Below are 14,509 nucleotides of genomic sequence, written 5' to 3' on the forward strand. Positions count from 1 at the left end.
TGGGCTCGGGCACGCATCCAGCGGTTTGCACACACGGGTGCACACTGGGATTCCTGCTCGGTTTGCTCGGGAGAAAGAAGGAGGGGACGGACACACACACACACACACACACACACGACAAAAACACAGAGAAAGAAGCAGCAGAAAGCGGCTGGCAGGGGGTTAAAACAAAATAAGAATTAATCCCGCACGCACAGAGAAATGCACCCGACCCAGCCAGCCTGCAATCCCTGAACCTCAAATTTTACAGGGCGGCGCAGCCATGATTGTATGGGGGGGGTGGGGGGGTGGGGTTGTGTGGTGTGTGGGGGGGGTGTGTGTGTCCGTGTGTGTGCGGGGTGAGCGTGGCGCGGCGGCGCGTCGCCCCCGGGTCCGTCCCCCCCCCGGCGGGCACCCCGCTCCCCTGGCGGGGCGGCCGTGCGAAAGGGGAGGGGGGAGAGGAGGAGGAGGAGGAGGAGAAGAGGAGGAGGAGGAGGAGGAGGAGGGAGGAGTGTGTGCGTAGAGGGAGGCGGGGGGGGGGGTGGGGGGGGAAGGAAACCCTCATGGAAGTATGAAGGAGATGGTGGGAGGCTGCTGTGTCTGTTCTGATGAGCGGGGCTGGGCGGAGAACCCGCTGGTGTACTGCGACGGGCACGGCTGCAATGTGGCGGTGCACCAAGGTAAGGACCGGCCCCGCCGCCGCCGCCGCCACCGGGGCACCGCGGGGCCGGGGGCGCCGCCGCCTCCCTGCCCGCCCCCTCCCCCCCACCCCCCCCCACCCCGCCGCCGCCGGGAGCCCCGGGGAGGCCGGGGTGGGGGTGTGTGTGTGCGGGGGCGGCGGCGGGGTGTGGGGGGGGAAGCTTTGTTTTATCCCTATTGTTCAAAATAACGGTGTCGCCGCTGGCCTGGCTCGGCGGAGGAGCCGGGGGGGGGGGGGAACGCGGTGTGGCGGGGGCGAGGGGGGGACGGAGTTGCCCGTCAGCTGCGCCCCCGGGGGGGGCACCGGCCTCCCGGGGCTCGGGGGGGGTGCTCGTTACCGGGAGCCGGCAGGCACGGTTTCCTTCCGCGGGAGATGAGGGGGGGGTCGCCCGGGGTGGCGGAGCCGGGTGTCCCCCCCCCACCTCGGTGGCCCGGGGAGGGGGGGCTGCCGAGCCCCGGGCCGGGAGGAGGGCAGCGGCGGGCGGGGGAGCGCCGCGGCCGCCCCCGGGGGTCTCCGGTGCCCGCGGGTCGGGCCGCGGCCGCACATGGCCCCGGGTAACCCCCGGGGGGGCCGCGGGGCCCGGAGCTGCTCCTCCAAGGGCAGGGAGGAGGGCAGCCCTTCTCCCCCCGGAGAGACGGGCTATTTGCATTTTAAATGACTCGGAGCACGCCCCGAACGCACGGTATCGGGCTGGAAAGTTTGTCCTCGGGTCTCTGAACAACCACAACAACAAAAAAAATTAAAAAAGAAATATAAAATATGTATTTGCTTTCGTTCAAATCCAGCGGAAAGGCAGGGTGATTATCCTGGTTGGTTTGTTTTGAATAACACGAAGGTTTCTGGTCTCATCTGGCATGTCTGTTTTTCCATCTATTATTATCCTATCCATCTCCCAGCACATCTCCAGCCTCTTCCTCCGTAACCTCTCCCTCGGTGTCTTGCTGCTCGCTCCCGGCTCCAGCTGCCGGTGTCCCGCTCTGCCCCTGCCCGCCTGTCAGCCGCGGGTCTCTGGGTCTCTAGGTTGGGCTTTCTTTTGCTTTTCCTCCGTTTGGTGTAGCCGCGCTCACGGCTTCAGTAAGAAGTCGCTCGCAACCAGGTGACTGAAGGGGAGTTAAAATGAGGAAGCGAAGCTGGCAGGGGATTTCTCTCCGTTCGGAGACGATGCTGGGGTGTCTCCTGTCATTGGGCGGCCTCTCCGGGGTGCCAGAGTGACCCGGCAGGACGAGGGTCTCTCTGGAAGGACACTTCTTTCTGTTTTAATTTTGCTGGTGTGTAAGTCTGCTATTCTTCCCGTTATTTATCAAACCACATGCTAGAGAATGGATTTCTTCATCGCTCTCTTTTTCGGAGGGAGATAAAGGGCATTGGCATCCTTATGCCCACTCCCAAGGTTGATATCAACGCTTTTGTTTGCTGGCAAGAACAGTTTTGAAGGCGCAAGAACAGTTTCAAAGGTGCAATGCTCTTATTCTTTCAGGGTGCCTCTTTCTAGGCCCGCAGAGGCAGGGAGGCTGGATGTGTTTGGGGAAGCGGGCGCGTGGCGTTGTTTTGGTAGAGTTGGAAGATGTTCGAAAAGTCTCAGAGGGCACCACTTGTGTGTTTGGGAAACACAACTGTCTATTTAGGTCTCGTAAAGGGTCCTTCAGGATATAATAATTCATAAGGAGCATAGCAGCGTGTAGCGGATGTTCTTCAACCCTCTTTTTAAAGCCTGCTCGTAAGCCTAGCAGTAGTGTGGTGTTTTGGTAGGCTTTTATTTCTTAAATAGAAACAAACCCCTGGAGGGGATCATCTGGGTCATCTCGTCTCATTCCGTGCAATCACACACTGGGTTTGGTATCTCTTTGTACAGCTTGAATATCCGCAAAACCAAAGTTACCTTTTGAAATGATTGTACAGTTAAATAAAGAACCTTGTATTTTTTTTAAACCTATATTATAGTTACGCCTTAGGGCTGATTCTTAAAAATATCAGAACCATTTCTGTGACAATGGTTAGAAATCTTGTCTTTCCAGTAATTAAATTAAAATAAAATTAAAAGTGTTAATAAAACCATCTGATTGGAAACGAAGACTCTAATAAGATAGTTAAGAACATTTACAAATTGTATTTTCAACTGTGCCTCACTTATATTCGGCGTTGTTCCTTGTTTTCTTCCTTGTTTTCTTCCCTTTTGAAGCAGCGGGCACAGAAGCTCGCGCTGCTCCAGCTGAGTGCTTGCTTTTGGCCCCAAGCCCACTGCTAAAGATGGACCCAAGGCAGGCTCCTCTCTCAGTGCTTTCATGTAGTTTCTATTTTCTTGTGCGTATGCCTTGGCTCATCTTGCAGTCAGCGCTTTCGGTTTAACTCTACAATTGCGTTCGTTTTCCTGGCTGATGTGGAATAATAGACATTAGGGAGATGGAGAGAACCTATTGCGGGTCGTGCCTGCTCCATCCCCCAGGGAACATCACAGGATTGCTTCTAGCAGGATATTTTCAGATGCTTTGTCCAACCTAGTTTTGAATGTCTCAAGTGACTGGGATTCCATTCCAACCGCCAGTTTGCATTTGAAGGTGGAATAAGGAAGATATAATTTGTTCTTTCCTGGGAGACTCCTATACCCTCGTCTGAGATACATAGTCTTACTTCTTACTGCTATCTTTACCAGCCTCTGTTGCGTTAAACCCACCTGCTAAGAGCCCTTTTAGGGTCAGAAACTCTTCCTTTGGGACTCAGAAAGACCATCCTTGGACACTTAGAGGGAGAAGATTGCCAAAGAAGGCGAACAGTCTTCAAGCAACGTTGCCCCATCAGAGAAGGGAGCTAATTTTAAAGAAGTGGGAGCTGCAGCTTGCAGAGGGAGACCCTGAGAGCATCAGTAGTGATGTAGAAAGCAAAAAGGATGCTTGGTGTAGCTGGATAAAACTAGTGGTTTTGTTGGGTTGCCAGCTGGAGACTTGTATTAACACAGAACCTGTTCCCGGGAGTCATCCTGAAAAGGCTGGATTGGGTGATCTTGGAAGCGTGGTGCAAAAGGCTGCTGCTGGATGTGATCTACGGACCTGAGGGTGTGCAGGATACAGGGGAGAGTTTCGCTTGGTGTTTGGCCAAATTCTCACTGGGATGATTTCCTTCATGACGCTGAGATGTCACCTTAGTGACAACATTAGATGGTTAAGGTGCTTCATCGCCATCCATTTCCTAATTTTATATTTAGATGACTAGTGACTCTTGGAAAGTTAAGGGTAAGAAATTGCTCCATTTGTGTTGACTAGACCAGATTTAGGCACAGTTTATGAAGCACTCAATTCCCACCTAGGCCAGATTTTCATGGGAATTTTTCATACTGGGCATGAGCTTATTCGAAAACTCGAATAAATGTATAACACGGGACCTCTCGCAAAAGGCTGTGTGCCGTTGCTGGATGTGGAAACTAGAAAGGGGAATAAAATACTGCGTAGATGTAATTTTTGGTTTTGTCACCCATCTCTGCCTGATAACAACCCTGGAAAACTGTTATATATGCCTCAGAAATTAAACAGTCGATTTGAAGATGGTCTAATGAACTCCCCTTGCTTTTCTTCCAGCTTGCTATGGAATTGTCCAGGTTCCTACCGGACCCTGGTTCTGTCGGAAATGTGAATCTCAAGAGCGAGCCGCCAGGGTGGTGAGTATGAAGGACTCTTCTACTTACACTAAATAGGTGCCTTCAATGCCCTTCGTGTCTCTGCTGGAAGCAGCGTGGTCCCCTGGCAAAAGTGGCAGAGCCCGGCATTTCAGCACTACTGTGACTGTAATCCCAGCTCTGCCTGTAACCTGCTAAATCTTGTTTATATGATAGGAATAACTGTAGCAAACGATTCTATCGGATGCTATTAGCCATTTTGATGAAGACTCTGACAGAGATGCTTTTAAGCAAGTTATCAATGACAAGATTTTTGAGTCTGGAGACCCCAGTCTTCTAAAAAAATAAATGGCGCTTTTCTAAAAGGTGGTTTCCCTGCTGTTTTTTCTGTTCAGCTCCTCAGGAAGTTTTGGAGTGCAGAGAAGTTGGCATCACCTGAGCTGCTGCTCTACTGTCAGAGTTATCATTCTGAGTGGCAGGCCAGATTGGCATTCATATCTCGCAGCAACTGTCTCCTGCATAAAGTCTTCTGAGTTTGTAAAACAGCAGAGAAAATGACAGGAAGCTGGATCCGGGTTTAGTTTCTGTCTAAGTAGCAATTTAGCAGTATAGAACACTTTACAAATGTTGTTAATTAATTCTGGCATTTCCCGGTGAGGCAGGAAAGTGGAAACAATCAGGCCAGGACTGCCTCTCAGGTCTGTCTGTGTGGCAAAGTTATTTGTGCAGTAAAGTAGGCTGTGGCTTTATAGCACACCAGCTACTCTGCAATAACTTCCCATGTGAGCCCTTATCAGATACGGCTGCACCAACCAGCTGCTGAGGTGTCGGGGTGTAGGTCTTTAACGTGTTGGTTATGCCATGAATGCTGCTTTTGCCATACCGTAAATCCAAGATATCTTCCCTGCTTTGCTCTCTTAAAGATGGGTTTAAATTAAACTTTGGCTTTTCTTAAATACAGAAGGCCTTGCTCAGCACAGGCAGCATTTGTTAATGCCTGCTCTGCCTTCTGAACTGGTTCAGCTAAGTCTTTTCTAAAGTACAGAGCTAGCGAGGCTGATGTGGGTGACCTCTGAATCTGCGGATCAGTGCAGGCCTGAGCAAATAGCGTGCTCCATCTCAGCTGGGCTCCCCGCTCGCTGCAGTACAAAAGTTTAATCTGCCTCACAGATGGGTGAAGAACTTGGCAGAGATGAGTGCATGGGGGAATTAGGTATCTGTACCATGCTTTCTACATTGCATTAACTCGTTCCTCATTGGAAGTGGGAGTGTAAACAAGACCAGACTTTCAGACCTGAGCTCTCTTCCCATTGTAAGATGCTGCTTTTATGTGCGCTGCAGTAAAGAAGATCAAATGTGTCTTTGAGTGGTTTTACATCCTGCAGATAGTTTCAGAGCAAAGAAAGGAATTTGGATTTCATGGGCCTCCTTCCCCCCGCTCTCCCAACCGTGCAGGCAGAGAGAAGCTCCGCAGCGTTAGCTACAATTCCATGTAAGCTGTGGCAATACATGTACACACAAGTCCTCCTCACCTGTGCTCCTTGAGAGGACTCTTAACTTTTCCCTTGCACATTGTACACTTCAAACCGCCTCCAAGGTATCAAGAAAACAATACCCCCGCAGGTGGCTCCTTATTTAACTCGCCCTGTGTGAAATCTGTTAGATAATGCGTGGTGGGCTTCAGTCACGCCATTCAGTCCTGTGGCATTCAGCCCTGCTACTATAATAACTGAACAGTGATAATCTTCCTTCCTAAGCAGAGCTGGGGATGATTTCCTATCTAAATCCCTTACCTTTTCAGTTAAACACCAGCAGTCATAGCAACAGACACGCAGATGGGTAAATACTTAAAAAGAATCTAGTTCTTTGATGTAGAGAACAGCATGATCAGAGTAAGGGAAATGAGTCAGGTCTTAGGAGATCTGTGCATGGCTCTGTTACTGAAACACTTTGAATGTGGGCTCTGTGGTCCAGCGAGGCAGGAGGCTGTGGCTCTTCCACTGCCCTGGGGTTTCACTGCAGCTCTGTGCCTGGCTTTCTCCGGCTGTAAAAGGGGCATTACCAGTCTGCAGACACTGCCTCCAGGATCTTGAAGGAGAGATGCTGCTATTTGAGCACTAAATACACTGACAACAGCAGCAGGGTGAATTGATACTCATATTTCTTTCATAATGACTGTGTGGCAAACTCCTTTGAAAAACAACAATGTTTTTCTTCCCACATCTGCCTTCATAGAAGAATCTTAAAACAGTTTACAAGCTTTGTCCGTAACAAACATACTTCTTGGCTAAATGTTGCTACTTTTGCTTTGAAAATGAGATACGGAGGCATGGAGAACATTGCACTCCTTAGTGAGTTTTTTTAAAACTGATTTCTGAATCTCTCCTTTGGAGTGATGGACTCCATCCCCTCTTCGGCTTTGGGAAGAGAGCGCTGGAGCCCTAACTTGGTGGTAGATCCCAGAGTTAGAAGCCCCAGGGGGTCAGGAGCTCCAACCTTGCCCGTCACAACCTGGTTTAAATCAACCAAGCTCTGCTCTTTTCCCAGAGTTGAAATAAAGACCCCAGAGACTGCCTTGGCCTCTGCAGGTTGAATAAAGGGAAGAGGTACCGCTAATCCCTGCTCCTAACCCCTCCTCAGATGCTCATCCCTGCTCCTAACCCCTCCTCAGATGCTCAGGTCCCTAAAGGATGCCGTGGACGCTATTGTGCTTACAGTAAGCAACTGAAAGCCCATCCACTTTGTAATCAAATTGTCTAGGAAGCCCGGTGAGCTGCAATGGCCAGAGGGCACTCGTGTGAGGGATCATGTGAAGGCTTTAGCTGTCATTTCGAGGCAGGGCTATTAAAAGTCTTGTGTGGGGCCGATGGAGCTGTTAACCCCTCTTGTTACAATCAGAGCTTTGCTAATCGCATGGTGGGAGAGCCGCTTTGATCTGAGGGGTGGAGGGGAGAGCGGAGGGGCCTTTTCAAGTGCAAATTTCTTATTACAGTGTCTCAGTTAACCCAGTTCTTTTTCTGTCTTGGCTCTGCCGGGCTTTCCATAGTAATTGTGAGAGCAGCTCTCCAGCATTCTGGCAGCCTGGACCTAACCAGGAGCAGTGAGAAACCCCTCCTGTGGTCATCCATCCCTGGGTCAAGCTAAGTTGCAGGGAAAGCAAGACGGGCTGCCGAGGATGGGACTGGCCTTTGTCCCCTCATCTCTTATTTAGACGCTACCACTGGGATTCTGTGCTTGCCAAAGGTGCCTGTTTTGAGAGCCCCACACACTTGGGTCCCAGGAAAGCTTTGGAGGATCAGGCTGCCCATCGCATTGCAATCCTATTTATTGTATCCATCTGTGCGGGAGGGAAGACTCCAGCAGAGGAAATCGTGAGCTCGCTTGAGGAAAAGCACCTTTGTGGAAGGTCGTTGGGGACTAGTCGGTGGCAGAGGCTTTTGCTGGTGGCCAGTTATTGCTCGATACGTTGGTTTTTCACGGTGTGGAGCACCTGCCCCGTTACGCTTGCCAGAGCTGAGGGACAGCAGCACAGGCCGCCGTCCCGCTTTGACACCAGGCACCTCATTTCAAAACTTTCTGACAAAGCACATTTTTTCACAGAAAAACAGATGGGTTTTTTGGTTGTTTTGTTTTGTTTTGTTTGTTTAACAAATCAGACCTTTCCACCAGGGAAGGAAAAGTGTTGCACCTTGCAGGTTTTCAGGCCTTTTAAAAAGTCAAAAAAACCAAAAAGCACGTAGTAATTTTCCCTGAGCAATGCCATGAGAAGACAGCGACCGTTTTGGGGCGGCTCAGCCTGGGAGGAGCCCTCGGGGGCCGGCAGTGTGTTCCCTCAAGCGTGGCAACGCGCCCCGAAACCGCCCCAGCTCCTGCCAATGCTTCAGAAGGGTGTCATGGCCGGGGGAGAGCCCTCGTGTAGTGATCAGCCGATGTGGCACCCCATGTCAGCTGGGCAGGGCTGAAATCAGTGAGGTGGGGAAAATGAGTGCAAGGCCTCGCCCTCCTCCATGAGGCGAGGAATGGCGCCCAGGGCCACGGCGCTGGGTTTCCTTGTCTCTCGCCATCCTGCCTGGCTGGACCCTCCCTGTCCCTTCGCCTCCCCCTTGCCGGCTGTGCGTGGCGGAGGGGTGAGGCCTGTCCCCACCCTGGCCATGAGGGAGACACTTCGGTGGGTCTGGGGCCACCACTGGCCTTGGAGGCCTCCCTGCCCCGTGGGCCTGGCATGAGGGGACATCTCCAGAGGGAAGAGGCTCATCTCCAGCTGCCCCATGGCTGCTGGCCCATGGTGGGTGGAGGCGTAGTGTCTCCCCCTCACAGCCTTCCTCAAAGGCAGCCGTTCGACTGGACATGGAGGGAGGCGCAGAGCCATTCCCTCACAGCCCGTCATGGCGCCAGGCCTGCGGCCTGCCACGCAGCATGGCAGCGCTGAGGGAGCTTCCTCCACCCCCACGGGAGGCAGGGACTCTCCGGTGCCGACGTTCCCCACACGTCCTCTCCATCACACCTCAGCCGCCCCCGAGGCTGGGTGTGGGGGGAAGCAGGGTGCCCACCCACCAGTCCCAGCCGTTGGGGCCGGGCTCGCCATGGCCCCCCATGCCCCACCAGTGAAAATGCCGCAACAGCCTCACCCACCTCTCATGAGACTGGAAAAAATATCGCAAGAGAAAGAGAGAAGGAAGGAAGGAAAGAGGCAAAGATAGATAATGGCTTCTTTTTATTTGCTTTCTGCTCTCTGAGTCATGGTTTTCAGTTTTACTCCCCAACCGCAAAGACTAAAGCTTTTTTTTTTCTAAAAAAGCCCCGTGAAAGTCAAAGTTCGCTTGTAGCCCCGTGGCTTTTGGTCTGAGGCTTTAAATACGTCCCCGTCAGACAGGACGATATCGAGCTGTGTCAGGGTATCTTTTTGCATCCGAACCGCTCTCAGCCCTTCTTCCACTTCCTCTCTTTGAAAGCAGCCCCATCTTTCATAACCATGTTGTAAATGAATCATCTCTTTTCTGGCCCCGCGCCCCTGGGAGTTAGATTAAACTTGTTGTTTCTGCTTAATTTCAAGAGATGTGAACTGTGTCCCCACAAAGATGGAGCCCTGAAACGGACCGACAACGGAGGTGAGTACCCTGCGCAGAGCCGGGTATGTCGTGCAGAGCCTCCGGGGACCCAGCAGCTGTCCCTGGCACAAAATAATTCCTTTCTGAGCCCATGTCACCAGAAAGGGAAGGCTGGAGGCTCCAGAGGAATGAAAACACTCTGCCTTTTTCTTCCAAAACTTCACTTTCTGAAGCCTCCGTGGTGAGAAGACCTTTCCCGGGGTGGGGGGGGGCCTGCTTGACCTCTGGCTGGTGTCAAAGCACAGCCCCTGAAAGGTGCACTTTCTTGAGTTTAACCTCGCAGGAATCGGTGCACGATCTGGCATTGTTTACAGGAGCGTGGAAGCTGATGAGTTATTTGCTGCATGCTTGCACAGCAGCAGGATGATCCTCAGGTTAACAGAGCCTCAGCTTTGACTCCCCATCCAAGAGCAGGGACTAGGACACAGTAAAGATGGTTTTTCTCTGCAGGACTTATCTGCTCATCATTGATGCCTCTCAGCCTCTGGTGGTGAGAAGCACTGTGGAGTCTGATGTCAGTTGTCAGGGCTTGCAGCTATTGACGCTAGTGGCTGTGTAGATCAAAATTAATTTTTCTCAAAATCTTATTTCTCAGAAAGGCTTCTGTACCTACCTGCCGCTTACCTTAATACACAAAGAGTTAAATTAGGCAAGGAGGTCTTTATTCTGATAGAGCCCATATTTAGTCAAGAAGCCCCAAGTCCAGGATATTTTGTGGAAGCATCTGCTAGAGCTGATCATAAGTGCCACGAGTCTTAGTGCAATAGCACAAATATCCTGTTGGGGGATTGTTTTATAATAACATAGCGTCTTCTTCCAAGCATGTTATTACATGGTTTGGTCAAGTCTGTGTAGACAGGCACAAGAAGTGTTACAGCTGTGTCACTGTACAGAATTATATAGCCCAAGTACTTACAGTGCTGTATGGAGTTTGGTTTTGCCTGCCCAAGTGAATCCATCCTAATTCTAGCTAAATCCTCCCAGTGCAGTACCCATACTGATAGGGATCAGCCCACAAAGGCTCCTGGCCTTCAAACTTTCTCAGTTCTGTCCTGACCAGCTGGAATTTTGACTTACACATCTGATTTGGGAAGTGTTTTGGTGGACTTAGATTTTAATCTAACTTGGCTTGATGAAAAAGAGCCTTCTTTAGCCGTTGATAACAGCCAATAAAGGGAGCTTTGTTTTGACTACATGTCAAACCTGTCCCATCAGCATCATTTACTGCTTGGATGCTTTTCCTGGGTTTGGTGAGGTCTTCGACTCTGGGTCTCAAGTCCTGAGGGGTTGCTTTTAAGCACAATGAGCATTGTACATTTCTTTTCCCAAATAAATGTTTGCTTTCTTATTTAATCTGGAGGTGGTATCTGTCTGTCTTTCACCCACAAAGAATTTGATTGCTAACCAAGTTACAACAAGCAGTATTTCAAATCTAACATCTAACTTAAGTTGGCTCCTTTCCTACACTCTCTTCCTTCTCTCCCTCCCATGCTTGTCTGCAGCCCTGTCTGAGTTTAAGACTCTTCTGGGTTGCCCCATGTGAACCTCCGCTCTCTGTCTTATTTGCATCCCTAGGGTGGGCCCACGTCGTCTGTGCTTTGTACATCCCGGAGGTGCAGTTTGCCAACGTGCTCACCATGGAGCCAATTGTCCTGCAATATGTGCCCCACGACCGCTTCAACAAGGTAAGGCCGTCTCTCTCTTGCTGCCCAAAGTGTACGTGCCCCACCTTGTGTTTTTGGGGTCATCTTATTCTACCACATCTCCTGTCCAATTTATTTTAATTTCTGGGAACTCAGATTCCTTTAAAAAGAACTAACAAAGTAAATTCCCATTCTTGTAAATAACTTTTTGGACCTCCAGTTCTCTCTTCCCCAACTCCCTGTAACTTGAGCAATCTCTGCCTTGCAGTTGCATGTTGGTTACTCCACATTTTGATCTGAGACAGTTGTTATTTGGGGAGAAAAAGAAAATGCTTGAGTTTTGTGCCTGCCGCTGAGAAATAACCTGCAGCTCTTGTCATAGGAGGGAGCTGACTGGACACAGAGTTACAAGTTCTTGAAGGCTTTGCCTCCTGGTGCAGGGTGAGAGTGAAGCAGACACTTTGTCTGCCTCTTGGAGTGAGCACTTTTCCTTTTTTTTTTTTTTTTTTTTTTTTGCAGACCTGCTACATCTGTGAAGAGCAGGGCAGGGAGAGCAAAGCAGCCTCTGGAGCGTGCATGGCCTGTAACCGGCATGGCTGCCGGCAAGCTTTCCATGTCACCTGGTGAGTTCCCCACAGCATCAACCCAAGAATACCCCCAGCTATTGGTTTTTCTGCTATGACTTTGAGGCTGCACCAAACGGGTGGTGGTGGGGAGTTGGGCTAATCGCCCTGGGTTTATTTTGTGCGAGGGGTATCTCATCCATGCTCAGTGTGTGAGGGGAACTTCCCCAGGAAGGCTGAGGTTTCACCAGTGAGCCTTCCCTGCTGAGAACCAAGGCTGGGGATTTCCCTAAGACTGTGTGGAATCCAAGAAGAGAAGAGATGAGTCACAACCCAGGAATGTTCCTTCTCCAGCAGAGCACATGCAAGAGTATCATCTAGATGGTGTGATTTTAAGGGCTGATATCCTCGTGTACCCTCGCAGCCTGAAAACAACATTCCCTATCAGCAGAACAGGGAGATTCCCAGCTTTACATGGATTCCTTGCTCATGATATGTCTTTCGTTGGAATTGTTACTGGTCTTCCAGGCCTCCCTTAACAAAAACAAAAATATCAAGACAATTTGGTAGAAAGGTACTGACAATTTTGAAGATCTTAATATGAATTAAAAATAGTCTGAACTTTTTCCCCCCTCCTTGCAAACCATTTGCCAAGCAGAGCAGGAAATTTCAAGACCCTGCCTGGGTATCCTGAACTATTCTTTGCCCTTTGATGGGATATGTGATCTAGTTGTACAATTTGCTTTATCCTCCTCCTAATCGCATGTATTTCAGTGCCCAGATGGCTGGCCTCTTATGTGAAGAGGAAGTCCTAGAAGTTGACAATGTCAAATACTGCGGCTACTGCAAGTACCACTTCAATAAAATGGTGAGTTTCTTCATCCCTGTGGCAGAGTTTTTTTTTGTCGTTGTTATCCTAGACTGTATCAGTGCTCAGAGCAGTAAGAAATGCCAAGAACACATAAACATAGACTGCAGCCTGCTTCACTTTTCAGACATTCAGTCAGAGTCACTTAGGAATAAAGATTAATTTATATTTTGCATTTCTATAGCATCTTTAAACCCATTTTTGAAACTAGGGGATGAATTCTTCCCGCCTATTCTGGCTTCCCTGACCCGCTCTGTATGGCTGAAAGCTAAGTCCCTGCAAAGGAGAGCAGCCATGGTCCTTGATGCTGCAGGGAGTTGGGGGTATAGCTCAGGCACCCTGGGCAGGAGGGTAACACAGAACAGCCAGAACTTCTGCCTGAGGACAGAGAGAGCCCAGAAGAGACATGGAGTCATTCCCTGTTTGAGGGATATTTGGGGCAAAGGACTTCCCCCTATTAATTACACTACCGAGAGGAAAGAGAGGAACCCTTTTCCTGTTCTGCATAATTGGTAGGCACCTGCTCTCCCCCCTGCAGCAAAAAGGAAATCTGATCCTCCTCTACAGCTTTATGTCTCAGTGGCTCCTTTGTTGCTGGCCTTTCCCACTTTCCTTCCTGCTTATCAGTGCTATCACATACAGTGACTGATGTCTTGAGCTTCCCCTCAAAGTCAAACTGGAGGACACCTTCCCTGCCCTTCAGGTACCCTCAGTATCTGACACAAGTGTAGCTCTGTGTCAAGTTTGCTGATGCTGAGATAGATAGTGGGACTTCTGCCTGTGCCTGGGGTCTGAGAACAGGGCATCCCTCCTCACACGCCCCCACGCCCACTCAAGACTGCAAGCTGGACACTGGTGTTCAGGAGGCCTGGCTTGTCTAACCAACACTGCTGCTCCCGTTCATCTTGTTTACAGAATGGTCTCTTAGCAGCTGTGCCTTTCACCTTACAAGTGGCAGTGTGCATAGGCCACCAAGAACCAAAGATTTGGGGAGTTATATCTACATGCTCTTTGTAAGCCCACTGGTATGGCATCTGCTGTGGTCCCCATGTTAGGAGCCAGGCTGGGCATCTGGTACAAAAAGAATTTGGTCCTACATGTGGTAGACAAGCCATTTACTGTAATTTTGCTCACCATAACAGTGAAAGCTGGGCTCTGTAACACTGTTTCCTCTCTCTCTTTTTCTTTTTTCTCCTGGTCTCCACCTCCTCTCCCCTTCCCCGCTTACCTCAGAAGACTTCACGCCACTCTGGAGGTAGCTCTTTCATTGCTGGAAGAAGGAGTCGATCCACATCCCCTACTCAAGAGAAGCATGTATCCCACCACGAAAGGCCAAAGAAGGTAAGATCTGCCCAGAGTTTGTCAATCCAGAGAGGCACAGTCGTGTGGGATGGAGGTGAGAAGGGGAAGAGTGTGCAGAGAGCACCTCTGTCTCTGCAGAGAGTTTCACAGTCAGGGATCTGAATAGTGGCTGCGTTTTTAAACAGGCCTCCAGAAATGTGTATGCAAAGAGAGCAGCACAGCCATGGGGAACGTGCGGCCAAGTTTGCATGTTCAGATTATGCCCGAAGGGTCTTGGCAGAACATGCCCATGAAATGTGCAACCGTCCACTTTCTATCTTGCATCAGGTCCCCTTTGAGGGTGTGCTATGGTTTCCAGCTACTGAGTTGATCTGTGTAGAAGTAGTTTGGGCTGTGGTTTTAAATGCAGCAGCTTGAGAACATAAACTGGAGGTCATTGTCCTCAGATCCCAGAGTCTAAGTTTTAAAGAACAAAAACATACTGATTAGTAATCTGCATTGTGGCCAGCAGGTTAATTGTAGGCAACAACAATAATTAGTATAAACTAGGTAGCATTTTGTTAGTCAGAGTAGCCACCATAGGGATTCCACCTACTTCAAGTCTACCTTTGAAAATAGTTTGTCTTCGATAAATGATTATTTAGAAGAACACTGTATGCCAGATCTGACTGGTACAATGGTTATTTATCTAACTCTGCTGGTTAAGACGTACTCATCAAAACTGCTGCAGTGTGACAAG

At 50.0% G+C, this 14,509-nt stretch overlaps 1 protein-coding gene across 2 annotated transcripts in view; it reads left to right on the forward strand.

Moving 5' to 3' along the window:
• The first annotated feature begins 520 nt into the window (after positions 1 to 520).
• The window catches only part of MLLT6 (MLLT6, PHD finger containing), a 46,649-nt gene continuing 32,660 nt past the window's right edge, over positions 521 to 14,509 (forward strand). Inside the window, exons 1-7 of one of the 2 annotated variants that reach the window (XM_063354671.1) lie at positions 521 to 659; positions 4,249 to 4,328; positions 9,340 to 9,394; positions 10,970 to 11,079; positions 11,557 to 11,660; positions 12,375 to 12,468; positions 13,702 to 13,809. In XM_063354671.1, the coding sequence (XP_063210741.1) occupies positions 551 to 659; positions 4,249 to 4,328; positions 9,340 to 9,394; positions 10,970 to 11,079; positions 11,557 to 11,660; positions 12,375 to 12,468; positions 13,702 to 13,809 (660 nt within the window). In that variant the 5' untranslated portion in view covers positions 521 to 550. The remainder of the gene's footprint in view (positions 660 to 4,248; positions 4,329 to 9,339; positions 9,395 to 10,969; positions 11,080 to 11,556; positions 11,661 to 12,374; positions 12,469 to 13,701; positions 13,810 to 14,509) is intronic. The other variant, XM_063354672.1, reaches the window with a different exon arrangement.

The sequence above is a fragment of the Chroicocephalus ridibundus genome, chromosome 17, assembly GCF_963924245.1.
Source record: "Chroicocephalus ridibundus chromosome 17, bChrRid1.1, whole genome shotgun sequence".
NCBI classification, from domain to species: Eukaryota; Metazoa; Chordata; class Aves; order Charadriiformes; family Laridae; genus Chroicocephalus; species Chroicocephalus ridibundus.